This window comes from Rhineura floridana, chromosome 5 (assembly GCF_030035675.1).
Source record: "Rhineura floridana isolate rRhiFlo1 chromosome 5, rRhiFlo1.hap2, whole genome shotgun sequence".
Taxonomy (NCBI): Eukaryota; Metazoa; Chordata; class Lepidosauria; order Squamata; family Rhineuridae; genus Rhineura; species Rhineura floridana.
The window spans coordinates 170,651,538-170,669,652 of NC_084484.1; the positions used below are offsets into that span (position 1 = coordinate 170,651,538).

At 42.1% G+C, this 18,115-nt stretch overlaps 1 protein-coding gene across 14 annotated transcripts in view; it reads right to left on the minus strand.

Moving 5' to 3' along the window:
* The window catches only part of FAT3 (FAT atypical cadherin 3), a 697,764-nt gene that overhangs the window by 499,250 nt on the left and 180,399 nt on the right, over positions 1–18,115 (minus strand). For all 14 annotated transcript variants that reach the window (XM_061628858.1, XM_061628860.1, XM_061628859.1 and 11 more), the window contains one exon: positions 14,607–17,915. In XM_061628858.1, coding sequence (XP_061484842.1) covers positions 14,607–17,898 — 3,292 coding nt within the window. In that variant the 5' untranslated portion in view covers positions 17,899–17,915. The remainder of the gene's footprint in view (positions 1–14,606; positions 17,916–18,115) is intronic.

The window sequence follows — 18,115 nt, forward strand, 5'->3', positions numbered from 1 at the left end:
AACCAAACAACTATGAATGCATATATGATCAACTGGGTATCTAAGGCGTAAGACAATCTTTCAGGTATCTAGGTCCCAAGCTGCGTAGGGCTTTGTACAATAAAACCAGAACCTTGAACTGAAAGGACTGTAGATATGATTGATTGCTGTAAACCGCCCAGAGAGCTTCGGCTATGGGGCGGTATACAAGTGCAATAAATAAATAAATAAATATCTTTATATTGGCCAGGTGTTTGTATAATGAAATGCATTATTTTTAGATGTGCTTTTATTGACATTATTTTAATTCTTGCTGTTATGACTTTGTGGTTAAAATTATGTATAATTGTTTATCTATTGGTTGTTAACCACTCTGAGCTCCAAATTGGAGGGGGGGGGATGTGAGAATCTAAAATAAAGAAATGAGTGTGCTCAAGCAGGTAGGCATGTACCTTCTCACCTCTGGGCAAGGTGCAGACTAGTTACCATGTACAACCATTGCTCCACAACCCTCAAAGATGAAGACACTGGTAAACCCTAACATAGCTCAGGGGCAGAGCATATGCTTTTCATGGAGAAGAGCCAAGGTTCAATCTCTGGCGTCTCCAAGTAAGGCTGGGAAAACACCCTGGTCTGAAATCCTGGGCAGGTGCTACCGATCAGTGTGGACAATAAATCCACACCATTCATTGAGAGCACATCCAACACACATTTAAAGCATGTGACCTCTCAAAGATTCATGGGTGTTGGGAATTTGTAGCTCTGTGAAGGGAAAACTAGAGTCCCCAGAATTATTTGGAGGAAGTCGTGTGCTTTAAATGTGTGTTGAATGTGCTTAAATTGTATGCTGTGGATCTGCTAGACGGACCAGCAGTCTGACTGGTATAAAGTGACTTCTGATGTTCCTATGCAAATGTGGTAAGGTGTGGGAAGAACAATGTACAAATGATACATGTAAAAGCTACGAGTTCCATCTTCTTAGTCACACTCCCACATAACCAAGAAAAAGAAACATGGGGCTATGTAGATAGGATCGGACTCAGTTCTCAGCAGCTCCTAATTACATGTTACACCAACACATGTAAGAAATCCCTGGTGCCTATTCTTAAAACTAAAAACCAGCTTCTAGGAGGCATGATTTTGAGTGTGGAGGCAGCTCAGGTTTCTTTGCCCTTTCTCTGCCAGTGATTTTTCTGCTCAACATCTGCCCCCAAATTCCTTTTCTTCTTTCTGTAAGTTTCCAGATGTGTCCGGGGGGGGGATATGGAGAAGAAAAATGGCTTGTCATGGAAGGGTTAAGTACCACCCCTCCCCATGCTCGTACAATCAAAAGCATGTCCTTTTAAAGCTGCTTTTCTTTGGGGGGCAAATCTGTCTTTCTTACACACGTTTGTGGGTAACATGACACTTAACCCTCAAAATAAATTGCTTGAAGGATGCAACCTCAGATTCATCCCCTGCCTTCTTTTCTAGGTTCTAACCAGTCCTCCTGATGTGAGTTTTCCAATAAATAATATAGTTGAGACAGATTCCATAAATCAATTTTTTTAATAATGCATTTTGCTAATTCTGTTAGTTCCACAGAGCTATGGATTTCCCCCACCCGCTCCCCATCTGTAAAGGCCAGATACCTTAATCACCAATTCAAATATCTTTTTTTAAAAAAATCATTTTATACAGTACTGCTTATAGAAAGGAATGTGGTTTGCCAAATTTTTCCAAAGGGTTTAGGCATAAAGGTTCCTCAACACAGTCTTGTGAGACAAAACCATACCCCCGGTGCACTTTTCATGGTGCAATTTACACCTTAGACCAGCCTTTCCCAACTAGTGGGCCACCAGATGTTGTTGGACCACAACTCCCATCAGCCTCAGCCAGCATTGCCAATGGTCAAGAAAGATGGGAATTGTGGTCCAACAACATCTGGTGGCCCACTAGTTGGGAAAGGCTGCCTTAGACCTACAGGGTAGTCTTTCTAGAACACTGTCACAAATTGTCACCCATACAACATCCCCAAATTTCAGCCCATTATCACTTGTCATTTTCCTTCTGGAAACAAAAAACTACCTGGGACATAAAAAATGTCCCAGAAATGCATTGGGGTATATTTACTACCCCAGCCAACGTTAGCTGGGAGATAGAAAAACAGTCAGGGACAGGTCAACAAAGAGCACTGAGTCAAATGTAAGGAAACTTTCCACCTCTTCTGAGTAAGTGTTTTCTGGCTCTGGGTGTCTGGGTGTTGTCAAGCAAATTTCTTCTGACACCACAGAAACAAATATTATCTGGAGTCAAAATATCACCACAACATACATTGGAAATCTCATTGGGGTAGAAAATATAATCCCAAAACCATTAGTATGATTTTTTCTTCAAGTCTGGATGACTGAAGTTAAACTAAGGTCAACAGTACAGGCCTTCATGGGAAGAACTGAACCCAGTACGGCTTTCACGGTAATCCCCTAGTCAGAAAAGGGGGGGGGAGGTGTGTTCAGAAAATATTGATCAGTTTATACTTAGCTGGCAGAAGGGCTAAATGACTCAATCTGATGTAGTATGTCAAAAGGAAAACAGACACTCTTAACATAGGCAATTTTGTAGCATGTGTCCTTAGCTACTCAATTCCGTTTCTTGCTAATACCAAAAGGCAACTCTTGAATGCTACTCATATTGCAAAAGGAAGGGGATGTTAAGCAAAGGCAAAGTGTGCCAGGATGAACTGTCAGTAGACGCTTGTGTACACTAATGAGCTGGACGCTTTTCAACAATGGCATGAACGGTATCAGTGAAAAGGAAAGGTGGAAAGATTGGGGGTGAGAGGGGGAATAAAGCAGGTGGCCCTTATATTATTGGTTCAAGGTTCTTGTACTAATTTACAAAGCCCTTAACCATTTGAATCTAGGATACCTGGACCACTTGTTTTCTTATGTCCCTGCCCAATCACTGGTATCTTCAGGGGGATCTCTGTTAGCAGTCCTCACGACACAGATGCACTGCTCATATCCACCAGGATCCATGCATTCAGTTTTGTGGTTCCAACTCGGTGGAACTCCCTCCAGCTGAGATCAGACAGCAGCATTCCCCCCCCCCTCCGTGCGCACTGAATTTCAGGCACTAGAACGTAGATTTTTTCCATTCCATTATGCATAACAAGCAAGTTGTATTATGCCTATTTATGGAACTTTTTGCCTGTGGGTTTTAAATGGAAATGGACTGCCTTCAAGTTGATCCTGACTTATAGTGACCGTATGAATAGGGTTTTCATGGTAAGTGGTATTCAGCGGTGATTTACCATCGCCTTCCTCTGAGGCTGAGAGGCAGTCACTGGCCCAAGGTCACTCAGTGAGCTTCATGGCTGTGTGAGGATTCAAAACCTGGTCTCCCTGGTCATAGTCCAACAGTCTAACCACTAGGCCACACTGGCTCTCTCTGAGTTTTATTTTATGGATGCATTATTCATTGTTCTGTAAACCCCTTTGTGATAGTGTATGGTGAACAGCGGTCCAATCATATGGGAAATAAAAAAATAAATGATAGGCAACACTGCCCAAACTCCTTACCACAACAAGGAATCTTGCGAGTGCCCAACAGGTTTCCATGCTCCTCCCTCCTCCACATGAATTCCCCCCTTTATTATTGCAACTAAACATGGTGAAGAATTTCATCTGCTCCAACATTTATTTCACTATTAAGCCACATTCTGGCTTGAAAGGTCACAAACTGTATGAAGGGCAGGCTTTAAATATGATAATAAACAGTACTGTGCTGTGTGTAAGGAATTTTGCACATCTTCCGAGAGGTATTTTCTCCTTATTGCTCTCCCTGTTTGTAGGCAGAGCCAGAGCCTTGGCATTCAGAATTTTTTTTAAAAAAGTTAACCTTTTCTCAAATTAAGCCCTGGAACAATCTCTATTTCATGGGTGGGGAACCTTCAGCTCTAGCCATTCGCCATGCTTCCTGGGGCTTATGGGAGTTGTAGTTCAGCAACAACTGGATTGAATCAAGTCCCTTCTGCATTAGAAGCATGTGCTCTGCCACTAAGGTGCCACATAAGCTGGTTGGGGTAAGACCTATCTGTTCAGTTATGTAAAGTGCCATGTGTCTAGATGGCATCATGACCACCACCATCACCCTTACACAGAATGAATCATAAAGGCATGTTCAACCTTGAAGAATTACTCCAAAAACATAAGCAAGAGGAGCCGATAAAATGAAGTTTTTCAAAACCTTCCCCAGTAGCAACTGGAGTACAGGACAACTGGTTTTTTTTAGGATCTGGTTATATAGAAAGGCTGTGTATAGTAATTAAAAACTGCTCAGCACAACATCAAATCCATGTTTCCATTTACAGCTCACATACCACTAGCCAAGAATTTAATATAAACTCACATGAATTGCACAGGCAGCTCTTCAACAGATCTGTTCCATGGATAAGACATCCTTTCATAAAAATGGAAGCTAAAAATAGCGAAGGTAAGCTGGGTTGGTTGGTCCTCCCCCCTCCAGCCTGCCCTTCCAAATATCTTCATTTTTCTTTCATTTTCCTCTCAATGAAACTCTTTCCCAGCAGTAGCAAAACATACATATTTATCAAACTCCTTCAAACAGTAATAATAAATGAAAGTACCCTTCAGCTCAAATATGCTCAGTACCTGCAAAAGTATTTGGAAAGACTGAAATGAGATGCAGCTTGTCTCAAGCAATGCATTTACTCCACTCATCTCCCTGAGATGAAACAGTAGCAGAAAGAGGGGTATTGTTGTTCGTCGTCTTCTTCTGTAGCATAGCTTAGCAATTAGTTACTGTAAACCGCCCAGAGAGCTTCGGCTATGGGGCGGTATATAAGTACAATAAATAAATAAATAAACAAATTTCAAGTTCCCAAAACAAGTTAATCCAGAGCTACAACAAAGGTATTTTCCCACCCCCTTCCAATGCCCAAACTGGAAAGTTTCTAGTGTACTGCAATTCAAGAAAACCCATTTGTAAGGCCATTTCAATCACTACTGAGTTTAATAGTAGGAAATGTAGAATTGTGATATCAAATTGGTGTGCAGGCTCAGAAGAAATCAATCCGTCCAACTTGTAATCATTTAAAATCCCATCTTTACTTAATAGAATTCCCAGCCATTCCATTACTTAAGGAGAGAAATAATTCTTTAAAGCCAGAGGGTGAGTTAACATTTTAAAAGCTTTAAAATCAATAGCATATAGGGCAGATCCACATTAAAGCACATCTATATATAGCATGTGACTTTCCGAAAAGAATGATGGGAATTGTAGTTTGTTAAAGGTGCTGCGAATTTGTAGCTACGTGAGGTGGAAATCATAGATACCAGGATTCTTTGGGGGAAAGTCATGCACTTTAAATGTGTGTTGGATGTGACTGAAATGTATGGCGTGGATCTGCCCTTACATTAACACCTACAATCCTAACAATGCAGACTCCAGGTGTTCACGTAACTGAAACAGATACATTTTCAAACAATCAGTTTGCCTTCTGTAGATGATATTATACCAAGAATCTATCCACTTTCAATGCCCCTTAAGGAGGTGACAGAACTTTCAATAACAAGAATTCTACGTTCACACAACTTATCCTTAAAAACAAAACATTTTGGAACTACAAGTTGTAGAGGTTTCAGGTAATAGACTATAGGTAATTTTCAGGTAATGAAATCTAGACTCCAAGAGACAACCATTCTTAGAACTCATGTCTTGGTTCAACTAAGAGCATGTGAATGAGGCTCCATGTGGTGAGAAGTCTCTGGATGACAGCTAGCATGAATATAACCAACGAAAGTGTTTAAAAATGTGTTATTATGCCGGCATATGATCCAGAACCTTGGGACTGGCTGCATCTTCCTGTTGAGAATACAAAGTAGTGGTAGTCCCAGGTTTGCAGCAAAATAATCTGCAGGAGAGTATTGGAGAAGGAGAGCTTCGACCACTCATTGAGGCTTTCAACCACAGAATGGACCAGGCCAACCACCTATAATTCACTTGGCTATAGACAGCAACAGGAGGTTTCTGAAGGTCTCTTCCCTATAGAAACAGTGTCACATACAAATAATTCCCATAGTGGCTTTGAGAGAATCCAGGGGAGGAAGTGGAAATCATATCACAAATGAAGATTGGGTAGCTTTATTAGTTTGCACCTCATTGCACAGGACCTGAATGTGAGATGATGTGTTTAACAGCAATCATTAAGTAAGTTATTGCAGTGCTCTTGTCATCATGATGGGAGCAACAAAAAAAATTGATTTTATTATTTTCATTTTCCACCCACTTTGCACTTTTGCATACCTCTACAAATTTCCAGAAAGCCAATAAACAACAGCCAAGGTCAGTTCCTAAGAAGTGACAAAGGAGCCATACATAAAATACATGCACTTATCTCCCCTTAATAATTATTTCAAACCTATGGCTTAATCATTCAATAGTGTTTTGATAGCCACTTCCCCAGATTACACAGTGCATTTTCCTGGATTTTGAAACACATTTTTCTGTGTGCAAAAAGTGTGCCAAAAATATGTATTTTATGTAAAAGATCCCTACAAAATGCGTATTTCACTGGTGAATGCATTGGAAAGTGTGCATTTCACACAAAAGGTATGCATTTTACAGGTAAAAAGCGTGCATAAAACATGTACAACGGGACAGGATACAATTCGATGGAGCAGCACAGAACTATGACTGAGTGACAGTGATGAAAGTAGCTTCTCAGCTCATTCCTCATTTTCAAAAATGGGGCATTTTTGTGAGCTTCTTCATCCAGCATCTCTAGGTGAAACCTGAAACCTTCAAGGAGAGCCTAATCTACTAAAGTTGCAATACAATACATGTCTACTCAGAAGAACGCTCCACTGGGTTCAATGGGGCTTACTTCCAAGTAATTGTATACTGGATTGGAGCCCAAGTGTGTTACTTCTTCCTACACTTCATCTTAAACCTACAACCAATGTAGACTTTACGGCTTTAACACAGGATAGGAAGCCTCCAGCCCATGATCCAATCTTTGCCCGCCAAGGGGTAAAATTTGCCCTGCAAGGCCATTTCTCAAAAGCCATGCCCTCCTGCCAATTACTCAAATGGGGGAGGTGATGTCAACTGAGGGGGGCTGATTCTGCATTGGCTGTGCACACCCAGCTTCCCCACAGGGAACAGGCATGCACAGCCAAAGCAGCAGGATTTAACCCCCTCTCATCCTCCTGTGAGCAGGCATGCACCACCAAATTAAGTGTGTGGTTATTTGAAAGGCCTTTTGCAAAAAGATCTGCGCCAAATGCTGGGCCTTTAAAGCACAGAATTGAAGACAATTAGGGCTTCAAAGCACACCCTGAGACTGCATCACTGGGGCTTCAGTGCCCTATCTGTATTCTGGAACTCCTTCAAAGTTTATCAAACGATTGTTCAATGAGAAGACCAATAATGGCAGATAAGTTTCCCTGAAAGACAACTTGCCTACCATTACCATTCCTCCTCTGAAATACACAACTGCAGAGGAGTTGGACATATTCCAAGGCTCGCTCTCAATCCAGTCAGAGAAACAGTGAGGTCCAACAGCCGGCCAGTGCCCTACATACAGTAAATCAAACATGCAATGGAACCCACCACAAGGCACAGGGGTTCCAAAACAGAAGGGTCGTAGCTCAATGATAAGAGTATCTGCTTTGCATGCAGAAGGTCCCAAGTTCAATCCACGACATCTCCAGATAGGGCTTGGAATGTCCCGTCTGAAACTACTGTCAGTCAGCATAGATAATACTGAGCTAGATGGACCGACTCGGTATGCCGCTGCTTCCTATGTACCCAAGTCTTCCCCCCCCCCAAGTGGAGACTGAATGCCATAAGGGAGGGCACCATAGGGATATTTCCTGGGGTAGGGTTTTCCAGAGGCTGGATGCTTCAGCCAACAATGTTCTCTTTCATGTCTTCACCAACTCTGCTTAAAAAGGGAGGACACAGAAAGAGGCCTTCTCAGTTAACCTCGGTGGATGAACAGGATTGCAAGTGAGGAGACAGCCCTTTAGGTATCCTGAATCGGGGGACATATTCTAAAAGGTTAAGTTGGGGGGGGATCAGGTGTGCACATGGGGTATATAAATGGCCTATACATTATGTCTGGGCACCCAATGGAGGGCTGTAGAAAGTGGAGTCCCTCAAGGATCGGTATTGGGACCTGTACTTTTCAACTTGTTCATTAATGACCTAGAATTAGGAGTGAGCAGTGAAGTGGCCAAGTTTGCTGACGACACTAAATTGTTCAGGGTTGTTAAAACAAAAAGGGATTGTGAAGATCTCCAAAAAGCTCTCTCGAAACTGAGTGAATGGGCGGAAAAATGGCAAATGCAATTCAATATAAACAAGTGTAAAATTATGCATATTGGAGCAAAAAATCTGAATTTCACATATACGCTCATGGGGTCTGAACTGGCGGTGACCGACCAGGAGAGAGACCTCGGGGTTGTAGTGGACAGCACGATGAAAATGTCGACCCAGTGTGCGGCAGCTGTGAAAAAGGCAAATTCCATGCTAGCGATAATTAGGAAAGGTATTGAAAATAAAACAGCCAATATCATAATGCCGTTGTATAAATCTATGGTGCGGCCGCATTTGGAATACTGTGTACAGTTCTGGTCGCCTCATCTCAAAAAGGATATTATAGAGTTGGAAAAGGTTCAGAAGAGGGCAACCAGAATGATCAAGGGGATGGAGCGACTCCCTTACGAGGAAAGGTTGCAGCATTTGGGGCTTTTTAGTTTGGAGAAAAGGCGGGTCAGAGGAGACATGATAGAAGTGTATAAAATTATGCATGGCATTGAGAAAGTGGATAGAGAAAAGTTCTTCTCCCTCTCTCATAATACTAGAACTCGTGGACATTCAAAGAAGCTGAATGTTGGAAGATTCAGGACAGACAAAAGGAAGTACTTCTTTACTCAGCGCATAGTTAAACTATGGAATTTGCTCCCACAAGATGCAGTAATGGCCACCAGCTTGGACGGCTTTAAAAGAAGATTAGACAAATTCATGCAGGACAGGGCTATCAATGGCTACTAGCCGTGATGGCTGTGCTCTGCCACCCTAGTCAGAGGCAGCATGCTTCTGAAAACCAGTTGCCGGAAGCCTCAGGAGGGGAGAGTGTTCTTGCACTCGGGTCCTGCTTGCGGGCTTCCCCCAGGCACCTGGTTGGCCACTGTGAGAACAGGATGCTGGACTAGATGGGCCACTGGCCTGATCCAGCAGGCTCTTCTTCTGTTCTTTTGTTCACCCAGTTTTTTTTAAAAGAGACCAAACTCTAGACAATATTACCTAGAGAATAAAATGATCCCCATCCCAACTAGGGTTGCCAGGTTCAGGGCCTGAGACTGATCCTGTATCTTTAGGAGAAGAGAAGGTCAGCCAAGTGCAGGTGTTCTTGCAACTCTGTAATGGGAAAAACCACAAGGGGGAATTATCCCTTCCCCCTGCACAACGTTTAAAGATACAGAAGCCCTTTTGGTTGCCAGGCCCGGCCTCCAAGACATCTTCTGTATCTTTAAAAGTTGTGGAGGGAGAAGGGAGCATTCCACCTTGTGGATTTTCTCATTACAGTGTAAAGAAAACACCTGCACTTGGCTGACTTTCTTTTCTCCTAAAGATACAGGATCAGTCTCAGGCCAGGAACCTAGCAAACCTAATCCCAACCATCAGTGGTTTTCAGACAGACAATTTCTTAAAAGGCTTGGTTGTCCAAAGCTAAATATTTGGACCATGCTGTTGCTAACTAGGCTGCCTTTGACACAATTTGAATGCCAAGGCTGCAGCTCAAACAGCTTTAACTGTTTTTACTCTCTTTTTATATAGCAGACCCCAGAGCGTACACAGCACTGTCTAGCTTGCATAATCAGCTTGGAATCTTGATGTTTGATTAAACAGCTTGTATTAGCCAAAACAGAAACTTCTCATCCATTTTAAAACCAAATTGAAAAATTATAGGCCTTTGGAGAATAAAAAGCTTTATCTATACTTCAACTGCAGCAACCTATGAATGACAACTACATGTAAACACTGTTCTTTGCACCGAATTAACAACTGTGCTACATACATTCCAATGTAGGTGTTCAACTAAAGGGGGAAAGGGCTCCTTAATACAGTGTAATTATTTGGGAGCAGCTATGCTTGCTCCCTGCTTCTTTAAAAGCTACAACACAGAAACCTGTTGCACTTTTCTGATCCCATGGCATTCCCTTGGGGGTATTTAATATGTTATCCTGCACAAACTATAGTACAATCCACCAGTGGGTCCCAAACTTTTTTTTCCCAAGGACCACTTGAAAATTGCTGAGGATCTTGGTGGACCCCTTAATGGTTTTTCTGCCTGTTGTAGCGAACGCAATGTGCTATTCTAGGTGCTATATGATTTTTAATTGTTAATTGTATTTTTACAGGCACACCGCAGACCACGTGAATGAAGCTCACAGACCATGGGTTGCCTGGAGACCACAGTCTGGGAACCCCTGGTATAGATCCACTGTTATGCCCCCCAAGGCCCCCTATGTCCTTCAGATTAGCTAATCTGCCCAGTTGATTCTTGCACTGCTCTTTGCTCCCAAGAAGAGCTGGAGTATGAATTTGCCTAAATGCACATAGTTTTAAAGACCAGCAGCCGGAAATGTTTATTCCAAGCTGCCTTAAACTAAGTGAGAATAAATTAATCATTCTGTCCAGTTTCACCTTTACTGAATGGCAACAGATCTTCTAAGGCAGGGGTGGAGAGCATGTGATGCTCCAGATGGTGTCTGACCCCAACTCCCATCATAAAGACCATTACCACATGCTGGCTGAGGCTGATAGGAACTGGAGTCCAACATCATACGGGGGTTCCAAGTTCCCCATCCATGACCTAGATCTCAGCAGAGGTCTTTCTGAGCCTTAGAATCTAAATTTCTTTAGCTTGCCGTTTCCAGGCTGTAATCCTGTTCTTTACCTTGAACTCGACAATTGAATGAGAGGAAGCAACTGTTGCCTACACACACAAACACACTTTTTCCACTTCTTTCTCCCATCAGCAGTACTACTACAGAGTCAAACATTCTAGAGGGAGAACTCTCTGCTCAAATGTTGTGATGTGACAAGTGCTCTTGGCAAATCTTGGAGGCTGGAGACATTCCCAATGACCATCAGCTGCCATATTTTTTCCAACACATAGCTGTAGGAGGAGGTCTTGTGGAGGGTAGTGAGTCCCCTCCACCCCCAAATTCCACCCCCCAGCAGAAATTGGCCAAACGTCCTCTCTCCGCATCCCCCGCCCCGTACTTATTTTTGTTGCCTCCAAATGGGAAGGGGGATTTAGGTGCAACCCAAGGGAGTAGCAATGATGAGGCAGAAAAAGTCATGGCTACCTACAAATGGTGCGTTTGGGGGGCATTTTAAGGTATGGGTGGAGATACCATTATTGTAACTGCTGATAAGCCGAATTCTACATGGAAATATCTCCTAGGAGGGTCCTTTCTCCTGGTGAATTTCTGCTTCTTACAGACACAGCCCCGGCCTATGCCCCATCAAATGCTTTCCAACCTTACTCAAATTCTAGTTGGGTTAGCGTGCCATGGCATTCACGTCTATACTCAATAAAAGCCTGTTCCATCTTACTGGAAATGGTTTAATAGTGTTAGGTTCATATTTACACATGATCTGATGTCCGCTAGAGGGTAAGTTGCCGCCCTGGGCTCTGGCTGGGAGGAAGGGCAGGATATAAACCAACCAACCAACCAACCAAATAAATAAATAAATAAATAAATAAATGATATTGACAAGGGGACAACTAAGATCTAATCTAGACTTGCAACAGAATCACTATGGTGCAGTTTACCCTGGGATTTAGTAAAAGGCAGATGGGCATAGGAAATTTATTTATTTATTTATTAAATTTAAATTTGATTTAATTTAAATTACCATATTGCGGGAAATAGTTTTGGCTGAAAGGATTATCATACATTCCAAAGGACATTAAAACATTCAATTCCCCGCCTCCTGAAGTCATAGGTGGCACAGTTTAGGAGAAGCTGAATTATGCAACCACTGGAGATCTGCACTAGTGATGCTAAGAAAGCCCACCAACCCCCAATTGGGAATACAATAAGATGTAATAGTGGAGCAATATACACCAGTGACAGCCAACATAGCACCCTCCAGACATGTTGGACTTCAACTCCCGTAAGACCCACCCAGCTTCAGGGGTAATGGCAGCTGTAATTCAGAATATCTGGGGAAGGCACATTGGCTATCCCTGCTATATATAATGAATTCAATATACAATCAAATTAAATTTCCCCAGGCTCCCAGAAACACAACCAAAGTTCCTTGTTATTACTAGCACTGTAGGTTCATGCTGCAGGTCAGGCATGGGGAACACAGTACCCTCCAGATGTTTCTGGATTGCAACTCCAATCTAACAGCAGCTTGCCCAGAGGGGTGCAGCAGCAGTAATAGCCTCCCAGTAGCTGAGTTGCTGCCACTTATCAGAAAGGGCAAAATGGTGGCAAAGTCAGGGCTCTGTGGCTGCACACAGCCCTGAAACTCACTTCTGCCTCAACCCCATCTGGTAAGTGGCTATGACTCCACTGCCGGGAGACTATTGCTGAGGCTCTGCCCCATCAGGCCAGCTGCTCCTGAATTCATCGTCCCTGGACATCAGTTATGCTGCCTAGGGATGATGGGAGCCAGAGGCCAGCAACATCTGGAAGATCACAGGTTCCCTCACTGCTGCTATCACTCTCCGCTAGGGATTGAAAGGTCTGTTGATTTCGGTTCTCTCAATTTCTCATTTTCCCAAACTTAATTTCAATTCTCCACATTTCTGCAGCAATTTGCAATTTTAAAAAAAATCCTTGTGAAAATTCTTGAGCATTTTAGTGCAATTTTTCCTAATAAACAAATTTTTGTAGGCAGTTTTGACTAATGTGCACATTTTTTCAAGCCGAATGCATTTTTGCATGTTACATTCACTGACATGTGCATTTTTGTAAACGTGCTTTGGTTGGCGAACTGCATCGCAAAGTAAGTGCAAATTTCAAAGGATGGCTGTGTTTCGGTTCTCATATTGTTTTGAAAATTGCAAATTTGGCAGATTCGGCTTGAAATGAGAACTAAATCGAAATTCTCACCCTTCCCTACTCTCCACCTTTTAAGTGTTGTCATTCATCTGCAGAAGAGAAGCATGCTAGACGAAGGGGTGGTGGTGAGTTCATGCTGTTGATCCTTCCTCTGATCTCAGGGCAAAGCTTAATGCAAACGTAGCTCTTAATGGAATTTCTAAAAAATGCAAACTAATGCTTTCTAATTTCCTCACTTAATCTAATGTCACAGCTGCCCCATTAATGCCAGCAGCTATTACATACTTAAACAACCAGCTTGTTGAACTTCAATTTTATCATATGATGGAATCCCTCACCTCCTCCCTTTCCCGGTTTTGATAATGTTCCATAATGGTAGTGAGGGAGCAATTTAAATCTTTGAAAGCTATCAGACCCTTAATCATCTCTGGAAAATGAGTACATTTAATGCATTTTGCATTTTTAAAAAAACTACCTGATATAAGCTCTAAGTTCAAACATCTAGCTTGCTTCCATACTAAGCTTAATTCTACAGTAATTAATGTTGCTTCTGAACTGCAACATTCTAAATGTTTGTTATAAAAACAAGCCAAACAATTTTATCAAACTGGCTCCTGCTGGAATGAAGAGCAGGATATAAGTCAAATAATAATAATAGTAGTAATAATAATAATAATAATAATCATAGTAATAACAATAACAATAAAATGAAGAACGCTAATACACAAAACAATATCTGTTCCACCCATCCAATAAGCCCGTTTTGCAGTTACCCATTTTTGATGGGTTCAGGAGTGCACCGACCATCTTGACCTGCATAATTTACAGTGATCACAACATACCACACAGGCATAATGGAGTTACAGATAGGCCACCATTTCCTTTTCAATGAGAACAGGGCAATGGCAAAGTAAACTATGTGATTTTGTGTCTCTGCTGGGATAGACACAAAGGAGCAGTTAACTCTTTTTCACAGTTATGATAACAGACAAATAGATAGAAATATTTCAACTGTATTGAAATCATTAAACAGAAGCTCAAACAAATATACACAGTGCCTGAACTTTAATATCCTGTACCTAATTTTTATAGCCCTGATCCAGCAAAGTAGAAGTGAACACTGAAGCAACTTCTGCACACAGATTACCTTGGCAAGATTACCTTGGCATAGAAGGAACTATCACACAGAGTGAATGCTGATACGTATCTACTTTGTGAAGAACATTCACAATTGCACAGTCTGATGTGGCTCCCATTTGTACCACCCTGTGTGGATAACAGTGCACATTTCTATCTGCCTGCAAGATGAATAGGAATGCATATCTCATATCACTGGTTCAGACTGAGCAATTGCAAACAGAACCAAGGTCTACTCAGAGTAAACTCACTGAAATTAATGATCTGTTAGTCATGCCCATTAAGTTCAGTGGATCTGTTAGATACAGTCCAGTGTCTATATTTGGACCATCACACCAAGATGTCTGCAAGGTGGGGTTTTTAGTTTTCATTTTGGCTCGCAACAACACTTACCAGTTTCTTCATCTATGTTAAACCGTCCAAGTCCACTTCCATCCCGGATGGAGTACTGGATCTCGCCGTCCCTGCCAGTATCATCATCCCTAGCGTTCACTTGCAAAATGCTTGTTCCAATGCGCGAGTTTTCCTTTACTGATCCAATGACTGCAAAGTCAGAAAAATAAGGGGTGTAGAGATTTTCATTCACATCCACAACTTCCACTTCCACAAAGGAAACCGAGGATAGAGAAACTGGGCGCCCTTTATCCTTCGCTCGCACCGTTAGGTTGTAGAACTGTTGCTTCTCATAGTCCAGCTCTTTGCTTAGGCGGATGGCACCACTGGCTTTGTCAATTTCAAATCTCCCATTATAATCATTCACCAAAGAATAACGTACTTGTCCTCCAAGACCAAGATCAGGGTCTTGAGTTTCAAGCCAGGCAATGACGGTACCAACTGGTAGGTCTTCCAGGACTTTCACACTATAGCTGGGAGGTATGAAAGCTGGAGAACAATCATTGACATCATCCAAAAAGACATTCAGAGGAACAACAGAAAACTGCTGGTGCCCACTCTCTGCTCTATCTCTTGCCTCTATCTTTAATGTATAATTTGCCTTTGATTCCCTGTCTAAATGGTCACCTGTGTATATTATTCCTGTGGAGCTATTGATAACAAACTGCTGTGTGTCTGTCAAGATGGAGTAAGACACTTCCCCGTTTAGTCCTAGATCTCTGTCTCTGGCCTCTACCTGGATAATCTCCACACCAATACCAGTACTTTCCAAAATATTAACTGAGTAACTGTCCTGCAAAAACACAGGTGCATTATCATTTGCATCCTCTACAGTTATGGTAAGTAATCTCCATGCGGCTTTCTGGGGACTGCCTAAGTCATAAATGGTAATGTTCAGGAGATATAGTTCTGTTTTTTCACGATCCATAGGCATAAGGACCTTAAGCAGCCCTGTCTCCATTTCAAGATTAAAGCAGCTGTCTGTGTTGCCATCCGATACGGTATAAAGCACTTTCCCATTAAAGCCAGAATCAGGATCATAGGCCTTGATTCGAAATATGGTGGCACCAACAGGAAGGTCCTCTCTGACTGATACATCAGAAGGCAATGATTTATCAAAATGTGGGGCCTGCCTGTTCACAGAGTAGAAGTCCAAGAAGCCATCTTCTGAGTTTAGTTTCACATTGGCTTTCGCCTTTTTCAGCAACTTCTCAGCCAGCCTCTGTGCAACTCTAGTCTCTCTGCAGCTAAAGGTTTTGGACGACACTTTCCCATGAACCACAGAAATGTTGATGAACATGGCATCAGCAAAGTTCTCCCCATCAGTTGCCGTTATCCCAAGTCCAAAATTATTGTTCTTAACGCCAGCGTTAACCAAGGACTTTTTAAGCTGTAGAACCCCCGAGTCTGGATTCAGGTAAAAAAAACCCAGCTCATTACCTGAAATGATTTTGTATTTCACGAGTTCCAACTCATCTATATCTATAGCAGAGACAGCTGTGATGTGCCCGCCAACAGGGAAATCAGACGAAATCACTCCCTGACAAGCCACCTTTTCAAACAACGGCTTGTTATCATTCACGTTGCCTATGTATATTGTGACATTAACTTCGCTTTCATGGCGGTAAGGTGAGCCCCAGTCTGAAGCCCTAACAATAAACCTGTAGCTCTCCGGGGAAGACTCAAAATCCAGTTCTTCAGATGTGCTAATAACCCCAGTAAACTGGTTGATGGAAAAGGGCAGCGAATTTAGACTAGCAATGCTGTACGTGATATAGCCATTTTCTCCCTGATCTTTATCAAAGGCAGAAAGTGACAAAACACTAGTACCCACAGGGACACTTTCATTGACATAAGAGCTGTATGAAGGCAGTGTAAACTCTGGAATGTGATCATTGGCATCCTCTATCCTTACAGTAACATGTGTTTTTAAGTCTCCTTCTTTGTTCATTACTTCTAAGTCATAAAATTCCTTGTCAACAATTTTTAAAGGACGTGCAGTGGTAATTAGTCCTGTCCTGGGATTAATCTTAAAATAGTCAGCATCCTCACTGGGAGATAATTTATATTCTTCCCCCTGCGGTTCTGGGGTTAGCTTAACTATAGCAACAACTATTCCAGGAGGAGAGAATTCACTGATGGCTACATCATACATATCCTGTTCAAACTTTGCCGGGTTTCTTCCTCTCTTGGGACTGGCAATATGGACCAGTTTCACAGCTGAAAACTTTTGAGGAGACCCTTTGTCTTTTGCCTGGAGTGTAAGATTGTAACCATATGGAAAATGGTCCCAATCAATGGGCTTTTTCTCTTTGATTTTGTACTCATTCATCCATCTGCCCTCCTTAGCCAACTGGAAGTGTTCCAAAGGATCTCCGGCAACAATAGAAAGAGATTCAATCTCACCATTGGCACCTTCATCTAGATCATCAATGTTAACAATAGCATATGTAGGCTCCTTGTCCAAAGGAAAGGGAATATGGGTTACAACACTGATAGTTGGAGCATGTTCATTGATACGTTCAATATGTATGTAAAGTTTGGCAGTGCTGCTTACTCCATTGTTACCATAGAGTTTCATCCCACGGTCTACAGCCAGAACTTCAAGGTCATATCGGTTCTTCTCATCATAGTTTAACCGGCCACTTAAAGAGATAACCCCACTAGTTGGATGCACAGAGAAGAGGTCAACTTTATTTTTAAAGTAGTAATAGAATTCACCATTGGAACCAATATCAGCATCTGTTGCTGTAACCTGTGCAATACTAGTCCTTAGAGGAGTGCTTTCTGCTATTGTTACAGAGTAGGTGGTGGGTGAAAATAAAGGTCTTAAATCATTCATGTCTAAAACCTGTACGTTCACCTTTGTCCATGCTTCCAAGTCTTCCCCACGGACAGAGCCCTTTATTATCAATAAATAGTTGTCCTGGATTTCCCGATTCAATATGGCAGAATTCCCGCCTTTAGTTCTTATCCTAAGAAAACAAAAATCAGCGATGACAACTTCTTCTGCTTTGAAAAAACCCTCCTCGTCGCCAGACACTATCCTGTATTTGATATCCCAAGAGAGGTCTGCCATAGTGATGCCCATTCTACTTTGACTGTTAAGATAGGTCCGTGCTGCAGAGTTCTCATACACCGTGGTGTTGTATATGGAATGTGTGAAGTGGAAGCCAAGTGGCATTGTCCCTTGAAGGCCATGGCAGACGTTGCCCAAAAGCTGAACAAGCAGGAAGGCTAGGCCAGATGTGGGGGCCAAAGGACCTGACCAATGGCCCATAGTTCTCTCCATCACATCATTCTTTCATCCTTTAAGAGAGAAAAAAAAGGATAGTCATTGATTAGTGAAAAACACATTAAAATGTGTGATGTGATTACTCAACTGTGTTTATAGATTATATATATTTAAAAAACCCAGTTCCCAGTATACTAATCCCATTCTCCAAATATTCCATCACACTCCAGCAGACATCTGCACAACCTGTGTCACAGAATAGCCCATCAGATAC